Here is a 26,472-nt window from a genome sequence, read left to right on the forward strand (position 1 = left end):
CAACATTTAGTTCTGGTCTTAACCAACTTTAAACAGTGGTGTACAGGTGACTTTGTTATAGAACGACAAAGTCTGTGTCGGGAGGAGGTCGGGGTGGAGTGGTCACCAAAACATAGACTTGACTTTAATAAGGGCGACCATTCCCATTTCTTATTTCTTATTACCTATTTAGCAGCTCAATGTTCCAATTTCTTCACCATCTAGCAGCTAACGTTGCTTCTCTCCCATTTGGTGCTGGGCGGCAAGCGAGCAATGGGTTTATTACAGCTTTTTCACTGAAGACAGCTGCCTGCTGCAAACAAGGTTGATTGAAGTTGTGAGGCTGAATCATACTTTAAATGTGCTGTAAAACCAAGCAATGATGTGAAAAAGACCAGTAAGCTCTACAGAGCTGCTGAGTTTTCTGCGGTTCATCACTGTAAGCGACCGCTTTCACAATAACACATCGTCACTGGATTCAGTGTTCACTGCTATCGCTCTGTTTTTCCACCATTTTTGTGGGATATTTCTGACATGCACAATCTTTCCACTGTCAGAAAGAAGATAGTTGGATACGCAGCGGATGAATGGATGGTTCAGTGCACAGATGACTCATCTTTCTTTTCCTGATTGTAGTCTGCTGGAGAAATCAAGCTGATGTCACTTTACAATAAAGTATCTAAATCTAAACGAGAGGCTCTGAGCCACCCTGGATGTGTGTTCAACTCGAGGAGCAAAACTTTTCAGAAGAGAAGTTCCTGAACCCTGACTGTGAAAGACAAGCACACATACACACACACACACACACACACACGTTATTTACAATTCTTTGTTCTCACAGGCTAAAGCCTCGCTGTCTCTCTCTCTGTCATATTGTTGTGACAAGGCCAGTGTCATTATAAGTGTCTGAAAACAGCCAAGGCTGTCGTTGCCTCTCTCTTTCAGTTGCCATGGTGAAAGTGTCAAGATGTATAGGCCTGATAGAAGATGATTGAATGTGTGTGTGCATGCGAGAAGAAAGCGACAGAGTTGGAGAAGGAGAGTGGGGGATCATGAGAAAACAAATAAGGGACAAAGCGACTGCCACTGTGCGATTGTGATCCGATAATCATACCTGTGTGTGTGTGTGTGTGTGTTTGTGCGTGAAAATAAATTGTGAAATGAATACTTGGAAACTGAACAGTAGCTGTGATTATCTTTACTCTTTTGTTTGTATAATTCCTGCAATATTTCCAAGGAAGAGAGAGAAAGGTAGATGACATGAAAAAAGAAGGGGGGAAAACCAAGGCCAGTGAGTGTTTTTGGCAAATTACAATGTGTGAAGCTTTGTAGTTTCACAAAGACGGGAATAAGCTGGAGAGAACGAGACAGATCTTGAAAGAATAGAAGTCATTGGAGACCTTCTGTGCGTCTAAAGCAGCAGCCAAGGCCACAGGCTTGAAAAGCAGTGTGGCTTCTGTATTTTCTATAGACGAACATATGAAAGCAGACCTCACGTATATTTGTCAGCTCCAAAGGGAGGTATGCAGACCTCAACAAGCTGCAAGCACACTTCAGTCGCACTTCAATCTATAGATACATCCTTCTTTTCAGTGCTGTTAAATTAAAAAAGGTAGCCTGAAAGCAGATTGCATGCGAGGCAGAAATTTTTGTTGCTGGTGAAGTCAGAGTGGTCAGGACAGAGGCAAGCTTTTAGTTTGAATTTAAATGCACATTTTTAGCTGTTGTTTCCTTTTCTTGTTGTTTCCTGATGATGGTTTTAAAGTAAAACCCAAAGCTAGAGACTGGCACAGATTCCCTGTCCTTTTTCAGAGTAACCTTACTCTTAATTATGGTATGCATCATTATTAAGGTCTTAGTTTTTTATGTTCTGTTATGTGGTCCAAATCAGTGGAAGTGTAAAGGTCCCGTTACGAACATTATTTCTGCATTTCCGGCATGTTTTAGAACATTTAAAGCAACAAATACCATCAATCCCAAGATCAGCTGTATTATAAGGATTCAGTGTACTAAACTATTATTAGTATTCTTTCCCACAGAACCAGTGTGAGTGTGATTTTATTGGATTTACTGCTTTTATTTCCATCCCAACATGAAAGTGGGATCTTGTGCTGCAAGTAAGTCCCATAATATTTTAATCCAACAATTAATACAAGTACATTAAAGACTGAGTACAACAATTATGTTCTTTTTAAAATGAAAAGCAGGTCTGGGTGAAAGGCCTTTATTTGTGCTAAATACACCCCAAAGTGTGTGTGAAGCACTCTGCTTTAGTCATTAGATTAAAGAGGGGTTTTATGTGCTGGCCTGTATTACCATATAAGAGGCTGGTGTGTTTGTGTGGAGTGTCTGGGGATTGCATTGAAGTGTATGACGGCTTCGTTCACCGTGCTGCACCAGCGCACACTGAAGTGTATGGTGGTAATTTGTGTGTTGTACGTTGTTGTGGTGAAGTGACCCATTGAAGTGTGCTGTCTTTGCTTTTATTGAGGCAAATTTCTGTGCTATTATTGTTGAGAGGTTTTAAACATTTTCTCCAATGACTTCAGTCAGTCAGTTTTTCTTTGACTCTACCTTACTTCGCTCCTCACACGGTGTCTGTACCAGCAGCATGCTGCTTCACACTCACAGTATTGAACAAAATGTATACATGTCATCAGGGCACAAAATTAGCATCGGCCATCAGCACCGGCCAGCAGCCGAGTGCTAGTAAAATATGAAAGTATCTAGTACATAGACTTCACTCACTAGCCAAAAAGCAATGGTAATCTAATGAGTGGCTGGTAAAATTTGAACATTCACTAGTCGTTTCTCTGATGGCCAAAGTAAATTTTGCACTCTGCCTATTATGGAGGGGAGTTATCCAAAGTATACCAAGCATACCAAACCATCTTCGAATTACTTTTTTTCCCCAACCAGCAATCCAATCAGATATAAAACAGACATAAAACATTTGAAAAACTGAAACCAGCAAATATTGGGCCATTTTGCTTAGTACTGGAAAAATCATATAGTGAGTATAGGAAACAAATTATCTGAATGCCTGAGTTGCCACTCACGAAAATGTTTCATGTCTTACCTGTTGCAGGTGAACTTGGTTTGCTTCACTCAGTGGAAAGCTGAACGAGCTTCTCCATAGTGTCCACTGCTCTCGTTTTGGCATCAGCTCTGTTGGTTTCAGGTCATTAAGGTCAGCAAACAGATGCAGACTGAAACTCAAGTGAACCCTTAAGTTCCTTTGTTCTTAGACTGCTGGTCTCTTTTGTGTAGCTCACTATGCTAAGTGTAATGTTCCTTAATGCCCAGATTGTACTTGCTTGTGTTGTCTGTGACTGAATGAATAATTACTGTGTTTTGGGTTTTTTTTTTTCTCCTTTTATAGAGCAATGGTGGTAATTTTCTTTCAAAGGAAGCGTTGCTTTGTGTGTCAGTGGATGACAGCATTGTATTGCTCGGTTTTTGCCTGTTTTCCAGTGGTTCACCCAGCCGGAGCGAGTCGGGAGAGTGATGTTTGAGATAATCACTGTTTGATGTTTCAGAAGTGTGCCTGTGAACTGACAGGTTATTATGTCTGCCACATGGATGGGAAATAGAACGGTGTTCTGCATATTTAGATTTGTTGTTGTGCATGCAAGGGAAGTTCTTCGCGTGTCCGCTTGTTTTGTCATATTTTCTGTGTCTGAGTATTTCAATTTTCAAAATAAATCCAAATTGAATGCAGTTTTTCCATTGGTAAAAGACTAGAATATATTGAGTCACCAGATAGATAAGATCTCAGACCTCCTCCCTGATTTCCATGGGTGGGCGATGTGACTTGAAATGTATATCACCGTAATTTTTTTTTTTTTTTCTGTGATGGTATCACATCATGGTATGACGAAAAAAGGGGATTCTCTTGTCGAAACATGTTTCTACCTCTATTTACTCTGTTAGCAATGTAAGGAAACATACCTTAAGAAAGAAAAAATGGTTGAAAAAAAACGTTTCTTTGCTCCAAATGGGGAATGGAAAGGAATGAAAATGAGGTATAGGCTGACATGTGCTTTGACAGGAGTATCCTGCCGCATAATCGGTAAATGTAATGTAATTGATTCTCAGAGGTAGACAAGGGGTAGGATCAGGCATCTCAACAGATTGTGTTTGGCAGACAGCCCAAAGTATATTATAAAAAGTACAGCAGTCAGTGTACCACAGAGTATGTCTAGAAGGTACATTTACATATGCAGTAACCGACACACATACTGACACAGCACAGCAGAGGAGGCTTTCCTGCAACAACACATCAGTTCATGTTACTGGTAAAGAAAATTAGTTCTACATAAACGTATTTGTAGGGGTTGTATATTTTGATAGGCGTTTGTATTTGACTCGTCGGATGGCAGTGGTCGCACAAGTCCTGGTACAAAGTACCTGAAGCACTGTGAAATAAATCATTCACACTCTCTCTCTCTGTCTCAGGTTACTATGGGCGAGGCTGCACTGACGCTTGCCATCTGAATCCATGTGAAAACGAGGCTCAGTGCCACAGGAAGCCCAGCTCTTCCCATGGATACATCTGTGACTGTGGAGACAACCACTATGGGCAGTACTGCCAACACAGGTACACACACACACACACACATACACACAAACAAACACACAACTGACTCAACATTTGAACTACAGTTTACCTGTGAAATGCCAACATGGTGTAAAGCTCTTTGATTCTGCCAGAAGCCCAGCTAAGCTCTGTTCAACCGTGTTTGTGTGTGTGTGTTCGCACGTGTGCATGCGTGTGTATTGTTGTCCCACATCTCCAGCCTTGCATGTAATCCACAGGGGAATGAGTGCAGACTTAGCACACACTCACACACACCAAGGTTATCTGTGTGTGTGTGTGTGTGTGTGTGTGTGTGTGTGTGTGTGTGTGTGTGTTAAACTGTGTGAAGGGAGCGTGACCCTGACCTTACCCCTTCCTTCCTTCCTGCCTTTGTAATCCAAAGCTTTAAATTTATCTCATGATCTGGTGTGTGTGTGTGTGTGTGTGTGTGTGTGTGCGTGTGTGTGTGTGTGTGTGTGTGTGTGTGTGTTTGATCTTTGATCTAGTTGGTGTGTGTTTTTTCACAACATGTTGGTGACTGATGAATTATACTTTGTCTTTATGTCTACAAGTCTCTCTTATATTCCCCCAGTCTCTCTCTCTCTCTCTCTCTCTCTCTCTGTCTCTCTCTCTCTCTCTCTCTCTCTCTGTCTCTCTCTCTCTGTCTCTCTCTGTCTCTCTCTCTCTCTCTCTCTCTCTCTCTCTCTCTCTCTGAGACTCTGGATGTGGTTGTTCTGCCCTTTAAGCCCTTTAAGCAGCCAAAGAATACACAGTAGGAAGAGACGCTTCATTTGGAAAAGAGATTTTGTTGAGAGATGTAATAAAAAAAATCTCTGGAGAAATAGAGTCAATCCTAATATTCTATTTAGATCACTGATAACTGAATTCTCTCCCCTAAACTCCCCGTAAGGAGAGATAACGAGATGCATACGAGAGTCTGCATCAACTGTGAGGAGCGTTCATCTCCACCGTGAACCATTAGACACTGAGAAGAGAAGTGTGAATGTGAGCAAAGAGAACAAAAGTGACGCGTGCATTAAAGCAGATCGTCATAACATATGACGATAATATCAGGAGCAGACGTTCGCCGGTTTTTTGAGTGTAAATCCCACGCTGATTTCAAAATGAATTAACAGCTAAAGGTGTTTTTGCCTTAAATGTCACAGTTTAGATTTTGGACAATAATGCTTGCTGTCTATCACTCAGCACATTCATATTCTTTAAACTCGTGTTTTCCCTGACCTCTCAAACTCCCTCACTCTTTTTCTGTCAGGTCTCTCCCTGCACCTTTCAGCATCAATATTGTCTCCCGGTTCGATCCCCCTCTTTACTTCCTTCATCTCTCCTTCTCTCGCTGATTGTCTCTCTCTTTTGCTTTCATCTCTGATCCTAACTCATTAGTTAGTTTGTCATTAGAAGGAAAGATGATTCCTTTGAAGAACGAATAAAAGTTTTTGACACGCTTTGTTGCTCTGCTGCTTTTTTTCTGTACTGATTCTACATACTTGTGCTGCTGATTGGTGTGTGTGTGTGTGTGTTTGTTTGTGTGCCTGTGCGTGCATGCATGTAGAATTGATCACCAGTGTCCCAGGGGTTGGTGGGGATCTCCGACCTGTGGACCATGTCACTGTGACCCCAATAAAGGCTTTGACCCCAACTGTAACAAGACCAGCGGACACTGTCACTGCAAGGTAACCAGGAAACACACACATACACACACACACACACTGCAACTTTCAAGCATTTGTAAAACTAATTTTACATCACTTAATATGCAATATGTATAAAAGGTTATTAGATGTGATAAAGGCTGGTGGAAACAGAGTCTGATTATTAACAATTCTAGTGTAGTACCTGCTTTTATTTCTTCAGCTGTAGGTGCAGCATCAAATGCAGATTTTTCCCTTTTATTTACTTAACTTGTATTCACTAGTTATGTGTCCTATTGTTGAGCTGTTATACTGTAAGCGGTCGGAGCTCTATTGCTCCACAGCTGCTGGTGTAATGCAGATTTTTTACATCATCACATTGAATACTAATGCTGTTAGGATTAGATTTACTTACGTTGTGTAACTCTATAGATCACTTTGGCTTTGGTTTAACCAGGCACACAGTAATCGTCTCACAGTCTGATGTCTGACACACTAAGCCAGACGTACAAACTGCATCCACCATGATATGATGATCATTCACATTTATGCCATGTATGAATGTGTGAGTGTGTATATTGATATGTTTGTGTGTAGCCGGCATGTTTAACCCTGTTTCATCCCGCCCTTAATCTGATTTTTTGACCTTAATTCTTTAATCTCTGTTATTGCCCTTGAACTAGCCACATGTTGCCCTGTGCGCTTTGGCTTTTTGTTCTTCATTTTTCTCTTTTCTGCTTGTCATGCTCACATTAATGATCATTTAGCCTTCGTATATTCCATCCAGGTCAAGACTGACACAGAAGACTCTGTGTCAAGTATTACAGTGTACAATTTTACTCTTTTTGCGATGCAATGATAAGCACATCACAACTAAAGTAACTGCGTTAAGCCCACATTTTCCATAAATGTTGTTTAAATGTTGACAAGGTGTTGTTCTTTTATAAGTGTTAAGTGAAGGAACAATAAGGAAAACACATTTTTAGTGAATTTCTCCATTGTTAGATTAATAAAGTCTTATCCATCTATCTTTTGAATGGAGGGAGTCTTTAAAGAATGAAACAGGGGTCCGTCACTATCATTCTTTTTTCAACGTTTAGTATTGAACATATACTGTTATGCAAGTTTAGCAAGCTAAATAGTTTTTACTTGCTTTTCTTTATGTCAAGTTTTTTTTACATATCATACATGGATTGTTGGTCTTGTAGTTATGCCTCTGTTATACCCGTGTCCCCCTTTTATGCCATTGCATAAATCTTACCAATGCCAATCATCTAATGCATGTGATGATGTAATCACTGACACTGTTCTTGGCGCCGTGACATTTTGCATTCATCTGACCGAGTTTGATCCGTGTGCCTACTCATGCACACCCTCTACGTGTGTGTGTGTGTGTGTGTGCATTCAGGAGTTTCACTACCATCCTCGGGGCTCTGACACCTGCCTGCCATGTGACTGCTACCCAGTGGGTTCCTTTTCACGTTCATGTGACCCAGAGACAGGCCAGTGCCAGTGCAGGCCTGGCGTGATTGGTCGCCAGTGCAACACATGCGACAACCCCTTCGCCGAGGTCACAAATTCAGGCTGTGAAGGTGAGAATGCTTCTTTCATCTGTTTCAGACATTTTGATCAAACCTTTGGAAATTATGTATCTGCCTATTGTGTCACAAAATGACTCTGGTTTACCCAGCAGGTGGCTGCATCGCTCATTTATTTATAATTTGTTTGTGTGCTCAACATCACATCTCAGACACTGCAGACTGGATTAAAAAAAAAAACAACTTGAAAAATTAAGCATCTCCTTGCTGTATTGTGTTCTTTCCAAAATAACAGTGGCTTGCCAAGCAGGGGGGCCTGAGTGTAAAACAACATATTTGTTATTGACTGGGCCATAGAATAATGACTTTTTCCACCAGCTACTTTATTTTGATGGTAAAAATATGTCACCCATTTTTACCATCAAATTAAAGTAGCTGGTATCTTGCAGCTCCTTTGTGGTTCCTTGACAATAAGAACCAAAATATTGACAGAAATTGTCCGCTTTTCAACAGTACTTTTCAGTGCTTGATTTGATATGAAAGCTTTGTCAGTGTTGTTCCCCAACAATATCCAAAATCACTCAATTGTTCCTTGGTAAGTGGTGCAGGAAACTGTGGCTTGTGTAATTTTCAAGATGGATTTAAGGCCAGTATTCGAACTTATCCATAGAGACAAACAGATATGAATAAAAATAATGAGGTACATCAACCATATTTAATCATAACTGCACAATCATAGGATTTTTTCTTCTCATTCAAAATGGTGATGTTTATCAAACTTGTTTCCAAGTGTAAAATAACAAGGAAACTGCTAATTGTATTCAGCTTCTATTTAACATCTTTTCTCCTCTTCTTTTTTTCTCTTCTGTGCAGCTTTGTCACTTTCCAATTTCCTTTCTGTAATTACTTCCCTTAATTTGTAGCTGGTATTTTCTTGTCTCACACTCATTTTTGGTTTCGTCTCTGCAAGTCAAAAGAAAAACACTCCCACAACATTACTGACTTGTTGTCATGGTTTAAATGGAAAAGCGCATCAAACTGATAAGGATTATTTAAAATTATGTTGTGTCTCTGCAGTCATTTATGATGGTTGTCCAAAGACCATCACTCAGGGGATCTGGTGGCCTCGGACCAAGTTCAACCTGCCTGCCGCTGTGCCCTGCCCCAAAGGCTCTGTCGGTCCGTACACACAAAATGAGGCCATTCAAACACATGGATATACTCACATGCAACCTAATTGCAGTTTTGACCTTCAGTTTAATTTGTATGGCATGTCCTCTCCTCCTTACAGGTGCAGCTATCAGACACTGTGATGTGGAGAGAGGATGGTTGGAGCCGGACCTTTACAACTGCACCTCACCCCCATTTGTGGAGCTCAATGCTGCTGTATGTAGAGTATTACCACCAATACCATTAAGCATGTCCTAATGGGTCCTAAAACTTTGCCCGACCGGAAAAGTGCTAAATCTTTGAGATGTACCCCTCAATTATAGAAAGCCATAGAACTGAATAAAAACCAACAGCAACTGAACCAATCTGGAAAAAGTGCTTCACCCCCTGTTTGCTGATAAGTGCTTTCAGTTTGTTTGACTTATTGTGACATAATTAGCTGACATTTTACATGTGTAAGCAACTTTTAATGAACTAGAGGTACAATACAATACAGTTCCTCAGTACCTCTGTAGACGTTAAGTACAGCTGCTGTACATGCATATTGTCATATATTAAAGCCCAGTAATTCTTAGGTAGATGTAAAAATTGGATCATTTTTTAATGTTTTGTTGGTGTCTGTATGTTTAGCTTGATTCTCTGGAGCGTAATGAGACGGAGCTGAACACCATCATGGAGAAGAAACTCGCCCACCAGCTCCGTGATGTCACCGAGGCGACGGCCCGACTCTACGGCAATGACTTGCAGATCGCAGAACGACTGCTGTCCCGCCTCCTGACCTTCGAGACCCAGCAGAGCGGCTTCGGACTCACGGCTACTCAGGATGCTCATTTCAATGAGGTAAAAGACAGTAAAAACCCTCAGTTCAGTTTTTGACAGACACATACTCTGACATTGTTTATATGTGTCAGTGGAAGGGTGAGAGCAGTGACCAGTGGGGGCAAGATTTCCTTGCAGTGATATATGATGGCTATTCTGGGCATATATTTCCCATTAACAAGGGCAGTTCACTGCCTGTTGTGATTCACCTTGCTGTTCAAATCCAAGAGACATCTTTGAGAAAGGAGTGCACAGTAGCACTCACATTGCGACAGGAGACAGAGACATTCATGGGAAATTAATTATACTTTCACAAACACTGGAGTGTGAGATGGAGGTTAGACATTGTCTAATTCGTGGTTACATTTGGTCACAAATATTGGTGAGAGTTAGATGGAAATGATGTTCAAAGTACAGCAAGTGTGCAAGCTGTGAAAGGTTGTTTGAAAGCGAGGAGGGGTAGTGATGTGTGAAGCCAATAATGAGTTTGTGCTGTTGATCTTAGTGTGTGAAAATCTAAACATGTAGCCAACACGAACATTTTGGAATATTAGTTTATGAAGAGCATCCCCAACTACAATAGCTCGGTCCGTTTGGAGGTTTGATATTGTGCCATCACAAATGGATATTTTAATAATTGATATTTTAATAATTGATATAATGCTGAAGTTATATGAAGGACTGAACCAGACTTCAGCTTTATATTACTGCTAGCAGCAACCACAAATCTGCACAGAATCTTCCAGAAGACATGAGATAGATTATTTAAAACGGTCGATATGACTGATACACTGGGCCTTTATGGGGAACACACCCAGAGACTAGGTAGTACAACCAGATGTCTTTCTTCTGAAATGGAAGGTCATGTTGCTATGGCGATGTAGTGACAGCAGCGCATGAAATATTGCAACATGTCATCTCTCCATATTTACTGACAGAGTCTCATTTTACCTGATAGCACGGCTTCAGTGGAGGACGTGAGAGCTGACGCAGGACAATTTTAGCATGTTGTCGTTTTGACATACAGTAAAGGCGCCAAGGCGACATCTCCATATCACTTTGCAATAAATATTTAGCTTATACATCAAATTTGACTGACAAGAAATGAGTTGTCCATAAATCACAAGTAAATAAAAGACCCCTCTTTCCTTTTTAAACATTTCAATTTACTGGCTGGTGTGACAGTAATTGACAAATTGCATGTCACTGTGGAAACAGTGAGGGGAAATTGACACCCCGCAGGCTGACGATATAGTTAATATATTCATTCATGAGGATTTTAATATTAGATCTTTACTAAGCTAAAAACTCACATTATTATTCAATGCTAAGATAAACAGCTTTGTATTATCTTCAGAAGTATCAGTAATAGTAGTAGTAGTAGTAGTAGTAACACACTAATAGTATTAGTATTATTGTAGAAGTAATAGTACCTCTATCAGAAATAGGGAATTTACACGGTGCTGAATAGTAATCTCACACTACCTGACTTTTTACTTCATTTACCTCAAGCTGATGAGTTCAGTCAAGCTGTTTATACATCCAGGAAGTGATTTATTCATATTCAACAGGGGCCTTGATGGGCAGTTAAAAAGCAGGTTTTTGCTCTTTAGTGCTGTTTTAGTGTAGGTGACACGGGTAAACATTTAATAATTTGTGCAAACATTGAGGATTTAGCCACCTGATGACAGCTGTAGCAGAAGTAGCCACACCCTGCGGTGCTGACAGAGACTCAGTCATTGATAATGTTACACAGCTAATAACGAGTTGCTATAGAAACTGAGTGGTTGTGGTTAGCAACATCCGATTTCATTAATGCACACTCACATTTTATTCCAAATCTCCCAGAATCAAAGGTAGTTTTTTAAATGTGCCTGCATTAATTGTTCCAGTGACCATCAAACTGTTTCCTTAGTGGTTCTTCATAAGGAATAAGAACTCATTCTAGTTTATTTCATAAGGCAGCGTATTATATATTAGATAAAATGTGCTCATCACATTATATCTTCTGTGTATCTGTGTGTCAATTTAGTGGGTCAAAGGGCATGAGTGTGAGATGAACAATAAAAGAGAGCACTCATATTAATCTGATTTAATGCACACTTGTTGCGCATGCTGAATTTCCGAACACACTCTGTGACTCCAGTTACAACGCTGTGAACAAAAGAGAAAGGATGCCAGCACACTGGATAATGTGTTGATTGTTTCAGCATGTCATCCTCTGTAGATGTTTCTTAAACTGAATTAGGGTGTGGGTCATTAAGTAAAATGTAATTTAAAACCAATGTTAAATTTCTAACCAATCTGGAATAAACATTTTGTACATTGCTCCATGTGATCAATACATCATCTTTGGCTAAGGAGGACGGTTGCTATAGCAACACAGTGGTAAAATTAATGACATCCTATAGTGAGTGAAATAAAAACCTTTTCCTGTCTGACATTTCACCTAACCACTTCACCTGACAGTAAATCAGAAATATGGCCATTAGGATTTAACATTTGGTGAACTGGTCCACAGCGGCATGAAGCAAGCGTATGTTACCAAAATAGAACAATAATGATTTTTATTGTCATCTTGCAGTTTCCCAGAGTAAAAACCTCAACTCGCCTCACTTGTAACCTCAACCTCTGGCTTTCAAACAGTCAGGCTGCCCACATCTCATCATCTGGAGTTAATGATGCGGCTGTGGTTTACCCTGGCAGCACTGAAGTGGAGCTGCAGACAGCCCATTTTTTCTCAAGAATAAAAAAAAAATCTGATAATACTTGACACTTCACTTTAAACAGCAGCTATTAGGCCAGGTGAACAGGTAATGTAGAACATGGTTTCTATAGTAACTCAGCAGTGGTAAGAGAGCCCTGTGGCTGCAGAAGTAACAAAGGACGGCAGGGAGGAAAGTGTTTTTACATTAGCAATACAGCAATGAGTGAATGAGGAATGGAGGAAAATGGAAACCTCATGTTCAAGCTGTGATCCCGTCCAACTGGATACTACTGTACCTCTAGATAGAGCTCATGTCTCATCCAAGGAATGGCAAAAATGTGCCAAATGTGTTTTGAAATGAGGCAGAGAACTTCTGATATTATACGCTCTGTAACAGCCATTAAGACATCTGGAATTCCTTACGGCACAATATTCTGCACAATGGTCCTAACAGGTTGTCATTGTTTCTCACAGAGAGATCCCAGCAGCAGAAATGAAGAGTGTGAAGAGAACTAAAAAAAAATCTGATGTGATAAAAAGAATTTGTTCCAAATAGTTGGGCTATGACAACATGCTGCTGTTTGAATGGCACATATAATCTGTTTGTAGAAGTGATTGAACTAGCATTATGCTCCAGCCTGTCATCCATGCTGCCTCTCCCTCAGCCTTTGTGTGCCCTCTGCCTCCTTTTCTTTCTCTAATCCTATCATCTGCCGCCTCTTTAAAATCTCTTTCCTTTTGTTAGTCTTCATCATTTTTCACCCTTTTTCTTTTCAATAGATAAATACGGGCCATATGAGCCCTTGAGTGTACAGCCTGCTTGGGTTTAAAGCCTAAGATCCACCTTAACATTTTTCATTGAGGAATGTTGGCTTATTTTCAAGGCATGTTCAGCGTGCTTTTTAAGAACAAAGGAAGCATGGATGCTTGTTTGTTTGGAAAACTATTCATAGCCGTGTTCAAGCTGTTCAAGCATTCTTCACTATATACTGTATATGTACATATATACTGTATCTACACATATACTGTAATGCATCATCTGCCACAGTGACTCCTAATTAGCAATCAACAGGTGAGACACCCCTGATATTGTTCATACTAAATCACCACATGGATCATCAAAAGTGCAAAGAGCAGAATATTTCATGCCTAATAGACATAAATTGTTAAATATGATTCACCAAAGTCTTGTCATTTTAATGAAAGAGCAATTATGGAACAAATCAATGCAAAAACCTGGATTTGAATATTGTCTCCGATCCAAGTTTGTGTTTGTTGTAATGCCGCCAAATCACTTTTGTACTTAGCTGTGTCTCCTGCCTCCAACAGTCATGTTTCACATTTTCCACCTCACCATAACAGTCTTTTAATTTATTTCTCTTGTCCACCTTTGTCTTTGCTCCCAGCGTCTCTGAGCCAAGCATGCATTTCTTTCTATAGCTTCCTCTCACTGTCTTTCTCTTTAATTTTTCCCCCTTGCCACTTACTTATCCTCTATGGTTGTTTCTGATTGTTCTTTCCTCTCCCTCTACACTTCACTACGTTCTCCCCCATACTGCAATATATATTGTTTTCCTTGTTTGTCTGAAGGTTTACTTGTATATTTTTCCCCCAGAGCTTTATGTGAGATTGCAGTGCTTTATTGGGTTTGGTGCAGTTAGACTGCAACGAATCATTGTGAGCACTTCACGCTCTCGCTCTCTCCCTCTCTCTGTCTCTCTCTCTCTCTACTCTTTGTTCAGAATATTTTGCAAGACCGTGCAGTCTTTGCTATCTACAGGCCTTCATATAGAGTCACAAATATTCCATGAAAAGCATGGTGACGAGGTGCAGTGCCCAACCGGCCATATCATCATGGTAGAACTTGTATTAATTGAGCTCAAGACTTGTTCTGATGTTGTTTCTTTGCTCTGTTTACAATTTTTCACCATGCTCTTGTGGTCCCAGTCACAGCAGCCTGACGAAAGGTTTCACAATAAGACCTCTTCTCGACCAGAATCTGTAATAATCTCCAGTTCTGTCTTTTCTTAAATTGCTTCATCACGTCTCCTCTCCCTCCTCCTCACCCCATCTCTGCCTTAATCACAACCTTTATGAAAAGAAAGAACTGATCGTAACTGATAGGGTGCTGATTCAGCATAAACTGTTGGGCACTCACGTCTAAGCCTCCTGCTGGCTTTCTGCCATACTGCAGAAATGCTCACCTGTTCCTCCAGGTGTAAATCCACCTTGCCACCATGTTGTATCCCAGAGTCCTGGGATGAGAACCGCTGCAGTTATAGAGGAACATTTATGGCAACCATCAGAGTAAATTTGTTATTATACATTTAGACTAAACTCATTGTGAGTATTTTGCTCAAATCTTTTTCCAGTATTTGAATTGTTCTAGCTGCATACACGAGCACTTGTGGTCACAGACTCCCCAGAAACAAAGCATTTTGAATGATTTACTTTTACAATTGTTCATCTTCCTGCTGCTTCCAGAACATTCTCCGGGGCTGCAGTGTGCTGTTGGGTCCCGGTACCTCTGGGCTTTGGCGGGCTCTCACTCAGAGTCAGAACCACATCCCTGGCGGCGGTCCGGCCGAGCTGACGGAGCTGCTGGAGCAGTATGCCCAGAATCTGGCCCAGAACATGAAGCTCACCTACCTCAACCCTGTGGCACTGGTTGCTCCAAACTTAGGTGAGTGCAGAAAGACTACACTCACAGTCACAGATGCTCAAACATGGTACAATATCTAATCACTCGTCAGACCCAATAAAAGAGAATAAGACACTAATGAAATCTTAATCTTAACAGACGATTTGCTGCGGTTTTCTCATAATACTGTAAATCACTACCGTGAAATCAGCTAGAATGACTCATTGTGAAGCGGGAGATGAACAGTGCTAATGCAAATGATGATGGCATAGCCAGAGCACTGGCAGCAACACAGAGAGATAAATTTCACACTCCCACACACACACGCACAAACACACACACAGCAGCTAATGCTTCCAGTGCGCGCACAAAACCCTGAAGCGCTGTAGCGCTTGCCAACATACATCATGTAGATTTACAGATGCCAAACACACACACGTGATCACAGACTGAGCAACAGACACACACACATGCAGACGCACATACACTGATAGGCTGTAGTTTATAATTACTGAACACCTAGGCTCTCAAGACTTTTGTTAGCAACTGTAAAATGATGGGTTAGACACACACACACGCACACACACTCCCTTACTATACAAATACAAAATGTGGATTTGGCTCTGTTTAGTTTCTGGCATCCTGTCACTTGTATGTTTTGCTCTTGTCCAAATTTTTCTGTCACTTGAGCAATACTGTTAATCTGTAGAGGTGTTGAAATAGCAACAACAGCAGCTCTCGAGGGATGAGGTCATACAATGAATTTCACGCTCATGCTCTTAGCTACACATATAGATTGAATTCCCATAAAATACCGTACACCCAAAACTCAGAAATTCATCAAAGGTGCAAGCTACTCACCAGCTTCCTTCAGTGTAGATTGGTAACACAGTTACTCCTGAAGAAAATATAAAATAGGCTTGCCTATGATGGCCCGCATGAATTGGCTGCTTTTATTTTTTTCCTCTGCCTCTCTCTGTCTTTTACATCACTGTATATGCGTCCCCTGTGGAACACAACCAAAATGCTGTTAAATAACCTGAACCCAACAGCCTGATGCAGATTCACAGACAGAGAGGTAGGAGGAGAAGTGAAAAGGAATAAAAACTACAGCCAACATTAAATTTCACACTCCTACACACACACACAGACTCACACACACAATATACTTCTCTGCCTGTATTGAGTGCTGTTCTGCTGTTTGCTGCTTCAAGTGTTCAGTCATTATTGAACACTCCATGGTAACTATGTACTTCCTGCTAAACACCTCATTTCCTATAATACAACAGTGTGTGTGTGTTTTTTTTGTATTGGCTCTCCTCACTCTCATATCCACCAAGAATAAATTGGTTTATTGACACAGGCAGTTCAGGTTTCCTCTTAAATTAGTTAAGAAGTTGAGAAGAAAACCTTAAACCTAATAATCTGAATTTGAGAAAAATTGACAAATTAAGTGTAACAATGTTGTTGTGATTTCCATCTGTTGTCAGTAAGATCAAAGGCCATTCTCCAGCTTATGTAGCTTTGGACAAATTAAAAAAAATAGTGGATATTGTACGCTTATGGTCAGTTTTTTCTATTAATTAACTATTAATTAACTACTTTTTTTTCTATTTAGGGAGTAGGTTTATTTATGTTCCAGGAGCTTTCATTGCTCAGTGTGTGAAGGGCTTCTTTCATTATTCTGCCTGAAAATGGGACTGAACTACACTACACATCTGTACTAAATTGGCTGGTAAAATCGGAGCACTTTGTCATTTAAACAAAGCTAAAAGTCATCCTATTTTGTTAGCTTTCAATAACTACAGGTCCCATGATGCTTTGACCCTCTAATTAGATAAAGCTGCAGTGCACAATATGCTGTTGCTATGCTACCAAGATCGTAGTTGTTCTTTCTTTGTTAAAATGATAAATTGCTAAAGTGTAGTGTCCATTACACTAATAGATAGACATTTATCTCACAATATGGACCAATGACATGAACCCTCTATGAGAAAATACTTGGCCGAGGTTGTTGCTTTACAAAGGGAGCAGGATTTACGTTTTTATGTCTTTAAAACAGGAAAATTAAATACTGCTAGCACTGCCGTACACAGGCAGTGTAACAAACTTTACTTAAATTGTGTCCAAAACTGTGTGGTCATGTGTGTTTATTGCTGCCTGTTTGTTCGTCAGTCATGAACCTAGACCGTGTGGAGAACCAGACCCATGTGCGGCGGCGTTTCCCACGTTACCACACCACCCTGTTTCGCGGTCAGGCTTTGTGGGATCCCTACACCCATGTGATACTGCCCCCTGCTGCCCTGGTGCCACAACGACAGCAGCAACACAACTGGAAGGAGAGGGAGCGGACAGAGAAAGAATGTAAGAACAGACTTACAAATATAATTAAAGGCTTGAGAGTCTAAGTGGCTCAAACTAAGAGAACATACTCACACAGACTTCTCCATTTCAGCCTCGGCCACTCAGAACACTGCTGCCGCCCCTGTCAGTATCTCAGCCAATCAGACGGGCGAACACACTGCAGCCAGACGCATGGTTTCAATGCCTGAGCAGCCCATCACCATTGTCATCTTGCTGATCTATCGCAGTCTGGGTGCCGCCCTCCCTCCCAAGTATCACACAGACCGACGTGGAGTGAGGTGGGAATCAATCACACTCATAACAATAATAATCTGATTACAGCAGCTCTGAGCCCTCTGAGGAAGGAAGCAGGCTGGATATAGAAATCTGGATTAACCATGTCTTTAATTCAGTTGCAAAACCAAAATTGCTTTTATATAACAGGAGCACAACATCATTTGAAAACATTATGCTCAGAATATTGTTAATTAACTTTGTCTAGAAACTTCTATCAATAATCTGAAAGTGATAATTCTGTTTATCATTTAGTCTGTAAAATGTTTTAAATGCCAAGGAGACGTCTTCGCAATGCTTATTTGTCTAATCAATCCCCAACGATCTCCTGTTGACAATGATGTAAAGCAGACAAAAAAGCAGCTAATCCTGTTGTTAATTAATTTTCTCAGTTGACTAATAGGTTAATAGATTAATTAGTTCTGCACTAATTCCAACATCACCTTCTTGACATCTGGTATTTCTCTCTCTTTCTCTCATGGTATCGTCGTCTCTTTTTCTCTCCCCCTTTCCTCCCATCCCTCTCCCCCTCTGCTCCCCCTCACCTCCGGGCTTAAATACAAAGTAACAAACTGTCCAGTTTTTAGTGGGTGTCATTAAACAGTCATGTAAGTCTTGTATAACAATTGGGTTCCCCTCTGCTCACCTCGTCTTTACCTTCTTCACCATCCTAACTCGTACAGTACACTCGTATCAAACCCTACTTTCTGTCTGATCTAGTAGACATACAGTAACTCTGCGCTCTGTCTCCCCCAGGCTCCCTCGACACCCTGTAATGAACTCCCCAGTGGTCAGTATCTCTGTCTACAACAACCAGACGTTTGTGGGCGGGCACTTGGACCAGCCCATCCTGCTCGAGTTCAAGCTGCTGGAGACGGCCAATCGCAGCAAGCCACTGTGTGTGCAGTGGAACCACAGCAGTCAGTGAGTACACACTACACATAGTCATATATTCCTACACAGACATGAGTACACACACACACATACTGTACATTAAGGCTGGGTATCAGTCAGTTACCTCATATTGATACTAATGATACAACTGAAAATTCAATTCAGTTCAGTATCTTTATAGATATTTTTGTTATTCTGATAAATGGATATATGTATCAGTCTAATGCATTCTGGAGACAGAGGTTTGTCTTTGAGGTCCTCTTTATCTGGTAAATCTGTGTAATTAATTTACATATTTGTTGTAGTGCGGAAACATTAACAGACAACTCTGAATTTAATAATTATTTATTGTTGTTTTTAAAGTTTGTCATGAACCTACATTATTTTAACATTTTAATCTAGTGTTAATTTGATGAGTATTAAATGTACTCAGGGTCTGCCTGTAGACTTTGTTATTATACACTTTTTTCTTTGCAGACCTCTCAGAGCAAAAAAAAAACAGAGGTGTAGCTAATAGTAGTAATGATGGCTGAGTTCTGTGAGTCGTTATTACTGTAATTAATTACACCTGCTATAACTGTCAAAATATCTGCCATGAAAAAGGTTTACTTACAGAAGTCCTGCTGTGAAGTGAACATTAAACGTCACATGAAAAGACGGCTAAGTGCCACCTGCTGTCTTTACCACATTAAGGTGTCCATTTTTAAGATTAACAGAGGGGGCACCGTTGTTCTTACTGCAGAAGGATCTGCATCTGAATCCTAAAATATTACAGTGCATTCATGTGTTCATGTTTTACTCACGGGGGCCACATACATACACTAACACACATGTATATGTTCAGTGACAAGAGACAACATGAACTTCTGGACACAAGCAGATGAGCTCTCACACACACACTGCATGCATACAAACAACAGAGGTCCATTTGACTTACTTTCCTGTTAAAGTTGATGGATCGTAAACACATATTTTTGCACATAGGATACAGTTCTCTTCATCATTAATCCGCTCTCTCTCTCTCTTTGTCTCTCTCTCTCTGTAGATATGAGATAGGAGGCTGTTGGACAGTCAGGGACTGTATGGTGGTGTACAGGAACACCTCTCATGTCCGTTGTCAGTGCCAGAGGCTGGGCACCTTCGGCGTGCTGATGGACAGTTCGCAGAGAGAGGTTAGTGATCTGTCAGTCAAGTACTCACAGATACTGTGTATGAACTACATATTCATACCCATTTGATTTATTTCTTATGCCTCTCTGTCAGGATGAGGTATTTCCTATTACTGAACCTGCTGTGAAGACATACACTCTTTTTCATGCCAGTGTCTGTTTTGCTCTTTTTTTTTCATTTGAACATCTTAGCTGGTAATTGCTGGATTTAGTCAGTGTGAAAGTTTGAAATCCTCAAGAATTAAACCCTGACTGTCATTTTGAAGGCTAAAGGAAGCCTTGTTACAGCTGTAAAAGATTTTCACGGTTTAATACAAACCCCCTGCCCATCGCACCCCAGCATACTAAGTGATGAGGTATCACAGAGACACGGACAGGAAACTTGTGGATTCAGAAACCTCATGCATTGTGATGAATTTCAAGTTCTACTTTTCTCCAAAACATAAATGATTTACTTCACTGAATTGAGCACTTCATTCATCATTATGTCAGAGAGATACAAAGAGGGATATTCCATTTCCATTTATTTGACATGCTGCAGATGAACCAAATTTTCCCAAATAAAATTCTGGTGGTGGTTATGTTTACCAGCAACACATTCTTTCTGTGCATGCAAAGACAGCGATGAATCGATGTCATGCTTTTGATACTCTGTTTCTGCTGACAGATTAGAAAGGTCTGCTGGTTTGCTTGACCTGTTGATGATTCCTCTAGATAGCCTGGATAGTTTTTGTCTTCCTTCTTCTCTCTGGTCTTTCTGTCTTTCTTTTATTTTCTATTTAGAATAAAGCGTTATAAATGGTTTAAATGCAGAGGTTCTCCACCTGTCTCAATCATTTGGAAGACTTTAATATTTAGTATTGCAAACCAGCCAGTGTTCTCTGATTAGTAGATACTGATGCTTTTGCAAACAATGTGGTGACTGGTGCAGCTTTTGTTTCTTTGGCTCATTTAATAGCTTTCCAAATAATGCAACCTTTCTGATGTATTTATAATGAGTTGTCACTCAGTGAAGCCAGAGGGCAGACAGTGACCCAGACTGCAGCAGCAGCAGCAGCATTTCAGCATGTTAAAGTTGTTCATTTTCATCTTATTGCCTTATTTCACCGTGTGATTTTTCATCTTTTGTTCAGTTTCACTCCTTCCTCACTTGTGTCTGTGTTCCCATTTTCCACATTTTTTCTCACATTTTCTTTCTCTATTATGACTCTCCTTCATTCCTCTGTCCTCCCTTTTCATCTTCTCGCGCCAAAATGTTATAAATCCAATAATACCCTCTCTCTATCATCTCTCCACCCTTTTCCCCTTCTCGCACCTCTCTGTGAGCAGCAGTTGGAGGGGGATCTGGAGACGCTTGCCATGGTCACATACTCCTCTCTGTGTGTCTCAATGCTGGCCCTCCTCCTCACTGTCCTGGTGCTCTCCTGCCTCCGAGGCCTCAAGTCCAACACCAGGAGCATCCATTCGAACACAGCGGCGGCCATGTTTTTGTCAGAGCTGGTGTTTCTGCTCGGGGTCAATCAGACTGAACAACAGGTAGACGGCGGTGGGGTGTTGTGTGCTTGTGTTTTCTGTTGCCCTGTTTGTTCATGGTGCTTTTGTCATGTTCGCCTTCATCTTTGCAGCCTTGTGAATGAGCAAACATTTGCTTTTGGTCTCAAAATGGCTTTTTTTAGCAACATTTTGCAGACTTGGAGGTGCACTCACCACTCGTGGTGGAAAATTCTTTGCTTCCCCTATACTGTAGATCATCATATATATCCTTCTTCTGACATATCAAGACATTTTCCAATGCAATATCATAAATTCTGCTCTTTCAGTTTTGTTTGAGACAACTGGTTTCTGTCTTTCTCCAACTCGTCACCCTCTGTATTGCACCTTCCTGCTCACTCTGTGCATCTCTACATCACATTGATGTTTTTCTTGCTGTTTCTTCTACTGTAAGTCTTCTTCTAATTATTAGGCTCAGTGCTTCCTGCATTTTCTCCTCTTCTCTGTCCTTTTTCTCCTTGTTACATCACAAATGTGTGTGTATGTGTGTGTATGTCTGTGCTTAAAGTGCAGCGAGTCTTGTCAAGAGGGTGCTGAAAATATGTGCTCACTCAGCATGAAATCCAATTAATTAAGCTGTATCCCCCTCACAGTCAACTGTACGGCTCTTACAGTGCGACTGGTTACTTCTAGCTGAACAATATGTTCTCTAATTCATGTACATCATGCTCGGGAGAGCATGTTAATGCTCGCAGCGGTCTTGTGTGTTCTAGTCTTTCTGCCTTTTCGGGTGTAACTTTTGTGTTTGTATTCTTGTGTGGACATGTGTTTCTTACGTTGTGGGGACATAGCATTTTGGGGACTTGTCTTTCTTATGAGGACAAAAGGCAAGACCACATTGTGTAAATCATTACATTTTAGGGTGAAGGCTTGGGTTAAAGTTAGTGTCAGGGTAGGGGTACACAAGTAGTGGTTATGGTTAGGGTAAGTCTCCAGGAACTGTCTATGTGTGTGTGTGTGTGTGTGTGTGTGTGTGTGTGTGTGTGTGTGTGTGTGTGTGTGTGTGGGAGTGTGAAATTCATCGTCTGGCTGTATTCCTGCCAAGGCTGTTGCTATTTCTGTGTCGACTCTGGCCTTGTCATTAGGAATTTGTACTGAGCTTCTTTTAACCTTCAAATCTGGGACTTACAAGTCTGCTTGCCTTAACTTAAAGAAGTGGAGAAGTGGAGTATTTCTTCAGTGGAGTATTTCTTCAGTGGAGTATTTCTCCCTCTTTAGAGCGATGAAGGTTGAGACTAAAGAATGTTTGCATTTACATTTTAGGTGTTTACCTGCTTTCTGAGTAATTAAAGACTAAGACAACAGCTTACTGGTGAGACATTCACATAGTTTGTTTTCTTTGGAACAAACTGTGGAGGTGGAAAACTTTAATTTATTAACATTATTAGCATTTCTTTATTTAATTTGTTTTTGTCCAATTACAAATGAGTCCAAGCTGTAACCTGAAGATCCACCCATATGCCCCTTTCACAAAGGTTATAAATGTTTAGCTGTCAGTCCAGAGAGCAGGATGCCATCACTCATTCGAGGCTTCTAAAAACTCAGAGTATGCAGTCAGCTGTCATGCTTAAAGATTTTGGCAGAGAGGGAGAGCCAAAGCAAATCTGATTTCAGTTCTTGCAGCTTGAGCTAACACAGGATGGACCTTTTGAGCTTTTTAAGCTGCAGTCTACCTTGTCTGGTGTTTGTATTGCTTAAGAACACATAAACTGTAGGTACAAATAAACAAATCATGCCAGACTACAGTTTGTTGTCACTTTACTTGCTATTCAAAGCATGTCTTTGAACGCTGGCTGTCAATTGCCAGCAAACAACTGTTTTCACTCACAAACCTGTGCTTTTCAAGTCATTTCCTGGGGTTGGTTTAGATTTCGTTTTTACTTCTGACAAACAGCCTCACAGTTCTCCTAGAAGATGATGACTTGTCCTTTCAGAAGTGTAGGTGCTGTAATTCAGTGCCACTTGAGTTTGAACAGTGTCAATCCTGTTTGATCCAACAAACAAAACAGACTAAAGGCTCCAGAGTTCAAAAAAGCCACTCCAGACATGCTTGGATGCAGCCTGAGGGTAATTTCTCTGAAGGCTTAAATCAAATATTCTGCATTATTCATGGAGCATTACTGTCAAACCAAACAGCAACACTTCACTGACAGAAGTGATTTGGAAGTTTATGTCCTGCTCTGACAAAAAGTGTTGGGATTCACCCCGGCTTGCAGTCTTAACTATGGTATTGGACAGACCTCAGATATCTATGTTAGAACTGATTACAGCATCTTTTAGCACTGCTGTGACATCCTCTCAGCGTCCATGCAGCATCTATGGCAATAAAGACGATTCTCTATGTTCATCAATACTGTTTCATTGATATTTGAAAAGATAAAGAGCGATAAATCAACGATGGACTAAGCAGACATTTTTATAGGAATGCTGTTTGTAGCTGTTTATTACCTTTGATGCTGATGGAAGCTTGAAATAGAAGATTTTAATTCAACAATTCAAACAATTGGAGCATATTAAACCCTTCAAATATGCTTCAACTGACCAGGAAACTAGTTACTCTCCTTTTTGTTGCTGTTTTTACTGTTTTTCATATGTTACATGAACACTTTCAGACTTTTACACACATATCTGCTACACATTACCTGCAGGGGAATTCTTTATTATGTGTACTTTCCTCTAGTGATGGTGCTTACTATAACCCATAATCACACTTAAGAACGCACTCCTGGGTGTTGTTACTATAATTCAGCACATTAGTGACATTCATTTGCATTCATATCAATTATTTTGTGCATTTCCTGAAGAAATAATGTAACACGCTGCCATAAATTCTGTTCATTAGTTTCGTTTTTAATTACATCATGAACGCCTGTTACTTCGTGGCTGACACCTGCTGTGTTGTAATAAAGACTTTTTGGTCGCTTGCCAAAATGTGTGCTCTGCAACTGTCACAAAATCAATACAGAGGATTATTTTTTTATCTCAATCCTTCTTTTCTTCATGCTGAATTCATCCCTCCCATTCTGTCTTTATCCCCTGCTGCTCTTTCTTTTGCCTTCTCTTTTGCATGATCCATCTCTCTCCATCCTTCTTTTCTTCCTTTAACCATTCTCCTCCTGTCTCCCTCCAGTTCCTGTGTACAGTTGTCGCCATCCTCCTGCATTACTTCTTCATGTCCACGTTTGCCTGGATGTTCGTAGAGGGCCTTCATATCTACCGCATGCAGACCGAGCAACGCAACATCAACTATGGTGCCATGAGGTTCTACTACGCCATCGGCTGGGGAGTGCCCGCCATTATCACAGGTAACACACACATGCAGACGCGTTAGATCTCTGTGAGGCTTGTCGGAAACATGGCCATGCATCCATGTATACACACAGTCAAACATGTCCATGCCACATTTATATACACTATCATATATGTGCACAGACACACACATCACATACACATTCACAATGAGTCTGGCTGTGTTGATAAGGTGACCGATTGACACTTGCATTAAAAAGGTTTTAGTGACATTTTAATATAGAGATAGTAAAGCACACAGACGCATAAGCAATTTCTTCCTTAGCACATACTGTAAGAAAGTAATATCTGGCTGCTCACACACACACGCACACACACACACACAAGTTTGCAGTTTCCATCTGGACTCATACATGCTGTCAGCTCCCCTCTATCGTTAGCTATTTCTGTCACTGTCACACACACACACACACACACACCGACCGCTGTCTCACCTTGCCTGAAGAATGGATCTGTCTCACACACACACACTCACACACACACACACACACACACACACGCTGGCTGCATGTCTCTTTCCAGAGGTGTGTTTATCTGTCTGTCCATCTTTATTTAGGCTTTTCCTGTCTCTCTTGCTTTTGCTATTTAATTCAAGAATTTTTTATACCCACAACTGTCAGAACCTTGACGGTGCTGTCCAAAAAAGGATATCCAGGAAATAGAGACAGTTCTGGAGTCAGTAAAAAATGCCTTCGCGACTGCCTCAGGCACCATTGTGGCGGTCTGGTCGGGTTATGGACAAGTGTCTGTGTGGAAATGATGAAATGAATGAGTGAAAATTATTTGCACACAAATCCAAAAATGGTATGGATTATATCTTTACTGTTTTGTCTCCTTAAAAACGATGCAAATTATTGTTTTTTATGCAGCCAGCAGGATAATTAAAAAGTAATATATATATTATATAATTTAATATAATAAATGACCTCTAGCCTCTGCACTAACAACACTAATATCTAGCTGATATGATCTGCTAGTTCCATTCGCTATTCTGTAAAATAAATATATCATTGTTAAAACAGTCAGTTTTAATGTTGGCAAGCTAAACATTTAATTTATCAGACACATCAATGATTATGTAGTAGTACAAGGAGGAAAACTGAAAACATATATTGACATCTCTGACAATGATGTAATCATACATTTACAGTACAGCCAGTTTCCCAGCAGCTGATTACCTCCAACATGATCTTTTGTCACCTGAAATTATAATTTAATAATGTCTTAAAAAGATCAATATCTAGCATTAATCGGTACATGTTCTGTTATGTCTCAGACCTTTCTTGCCACTGTCGTGCAGATAATTATATGCTGTCACATACTGCACTGCCTGTCTCTGTCCTCTCTCGGTGATTGACCGTGGTAGAGATCTTAGAGGAGATCTTCCTGTCTGTGATCTGATTGTCTGTCTCTTCGCTGCAGGCCTGGCCGTGGGTTTGGACCCAGAGGGTTACGGGAACCCAGATTTCTGTTGGATCTCCATCTATGACAAACTCATCTGGAGCTTTGCTGGTCCTATAGCCATAGTCATACTGGTAACTGTCTTTCTTTCTGTCTGATACACTGTCGTTATTGCTGTATGCACAGAGACCTGAGCAAAAAGTGTGAACAGTGATGTGAGGGGAAATGGTAGGATAGACTGATGGTGAGCAAACGAAGTGAATTCTGTTTTTTCAGAGAACAATGATTCCAGTTTTGTTACCCCTTAAAAGATTATATAACCATAAAACCTTGTGCAGATCAGCTTAACTCTGCTTGATATCAGCCTGAGGTAAACTCTTCTCCAAATAAAAATGTCTGTAAACTTGGTTTATGCTGTCTTGCTTGCCC

The 26,472-nt window shown here is 40.6% G+C and overlaps 1 protein-coding gene across 1 annotated transcript in view; it reads left to right on the forward strand.

The window, feature by feature from the left end:
* celsr3 (cadherin, EGF LAG seven-pass G-type receptor 3) overlaps positions 1-26,472 on the forward strand; it is a 102,501-nt gene that overhangs the window by 65,983 nt on the left and 10,046 nt on the right. Inside the window, exons 15-28 of the mRNA XM_041946775.1 lie at positions 4,438-4,579; positions 6,129-6,249; positions 7,616-7,799; positions 8,823-8,924; positions 9,037-9,131; positions 9,546-9,755; positions 14,926-15,124; positions 17,258-17,446; positions 17,538-17,724; positions 18,476-18,643; positions 19,659-19,785; positions 21,112-21,318; positions 24,464-24,638; positions 26,065-26,177. Of these exons, the coding sequence (XP_041802709.1) occupies positions 4,438-4,579; positions 6,129-6,249; positions 7,616-7,799; positions 8,823-8,924; positions 9,037-9,131; positions 9,546-9,755; positions 14,926-15,124; positions 17,258-17,446; positions 17,538-17,724; positions 18,476-18,643; positions 19,659-19,785; positions 21,112-21,318; positions 24,464-24,638; positions 26,065-26,177 (2,219 nt within the window). The remainder of the gene's footprint in view (positions 1-4,437; positions 4,580-6,128; positions 6,250-7,615; positions 7,800-8,822; positions 8,925-9,036; positions 9,132-9,545; positions 9,756-14,925; positions 15,125-17,257; positions 17,447-17,537; positions 17,725-18,475; positions 18,644-19,658; positions 19,786-21,111; positions 21,319-24,463; positions 24,639-26,064; positions 26,178-26,472) is intronic.

The sequence above is a fragment of the Chelmon rostratus genome, chromosome 10, assembly GCF_017976325.1.
Source record: "Chelmon rostratus isolate fCheRos1 chromosome 10, fCheRos1.pri, whole genome shotgun sequence".
NCBI classification, from domain to species: domain Eukaryota; kingdom Metazoa; phylum Chordata; class Actinopteri; order Chaetodontiformes; family Chaetodontidae; genus Chelmon; species Chelmon rostratus.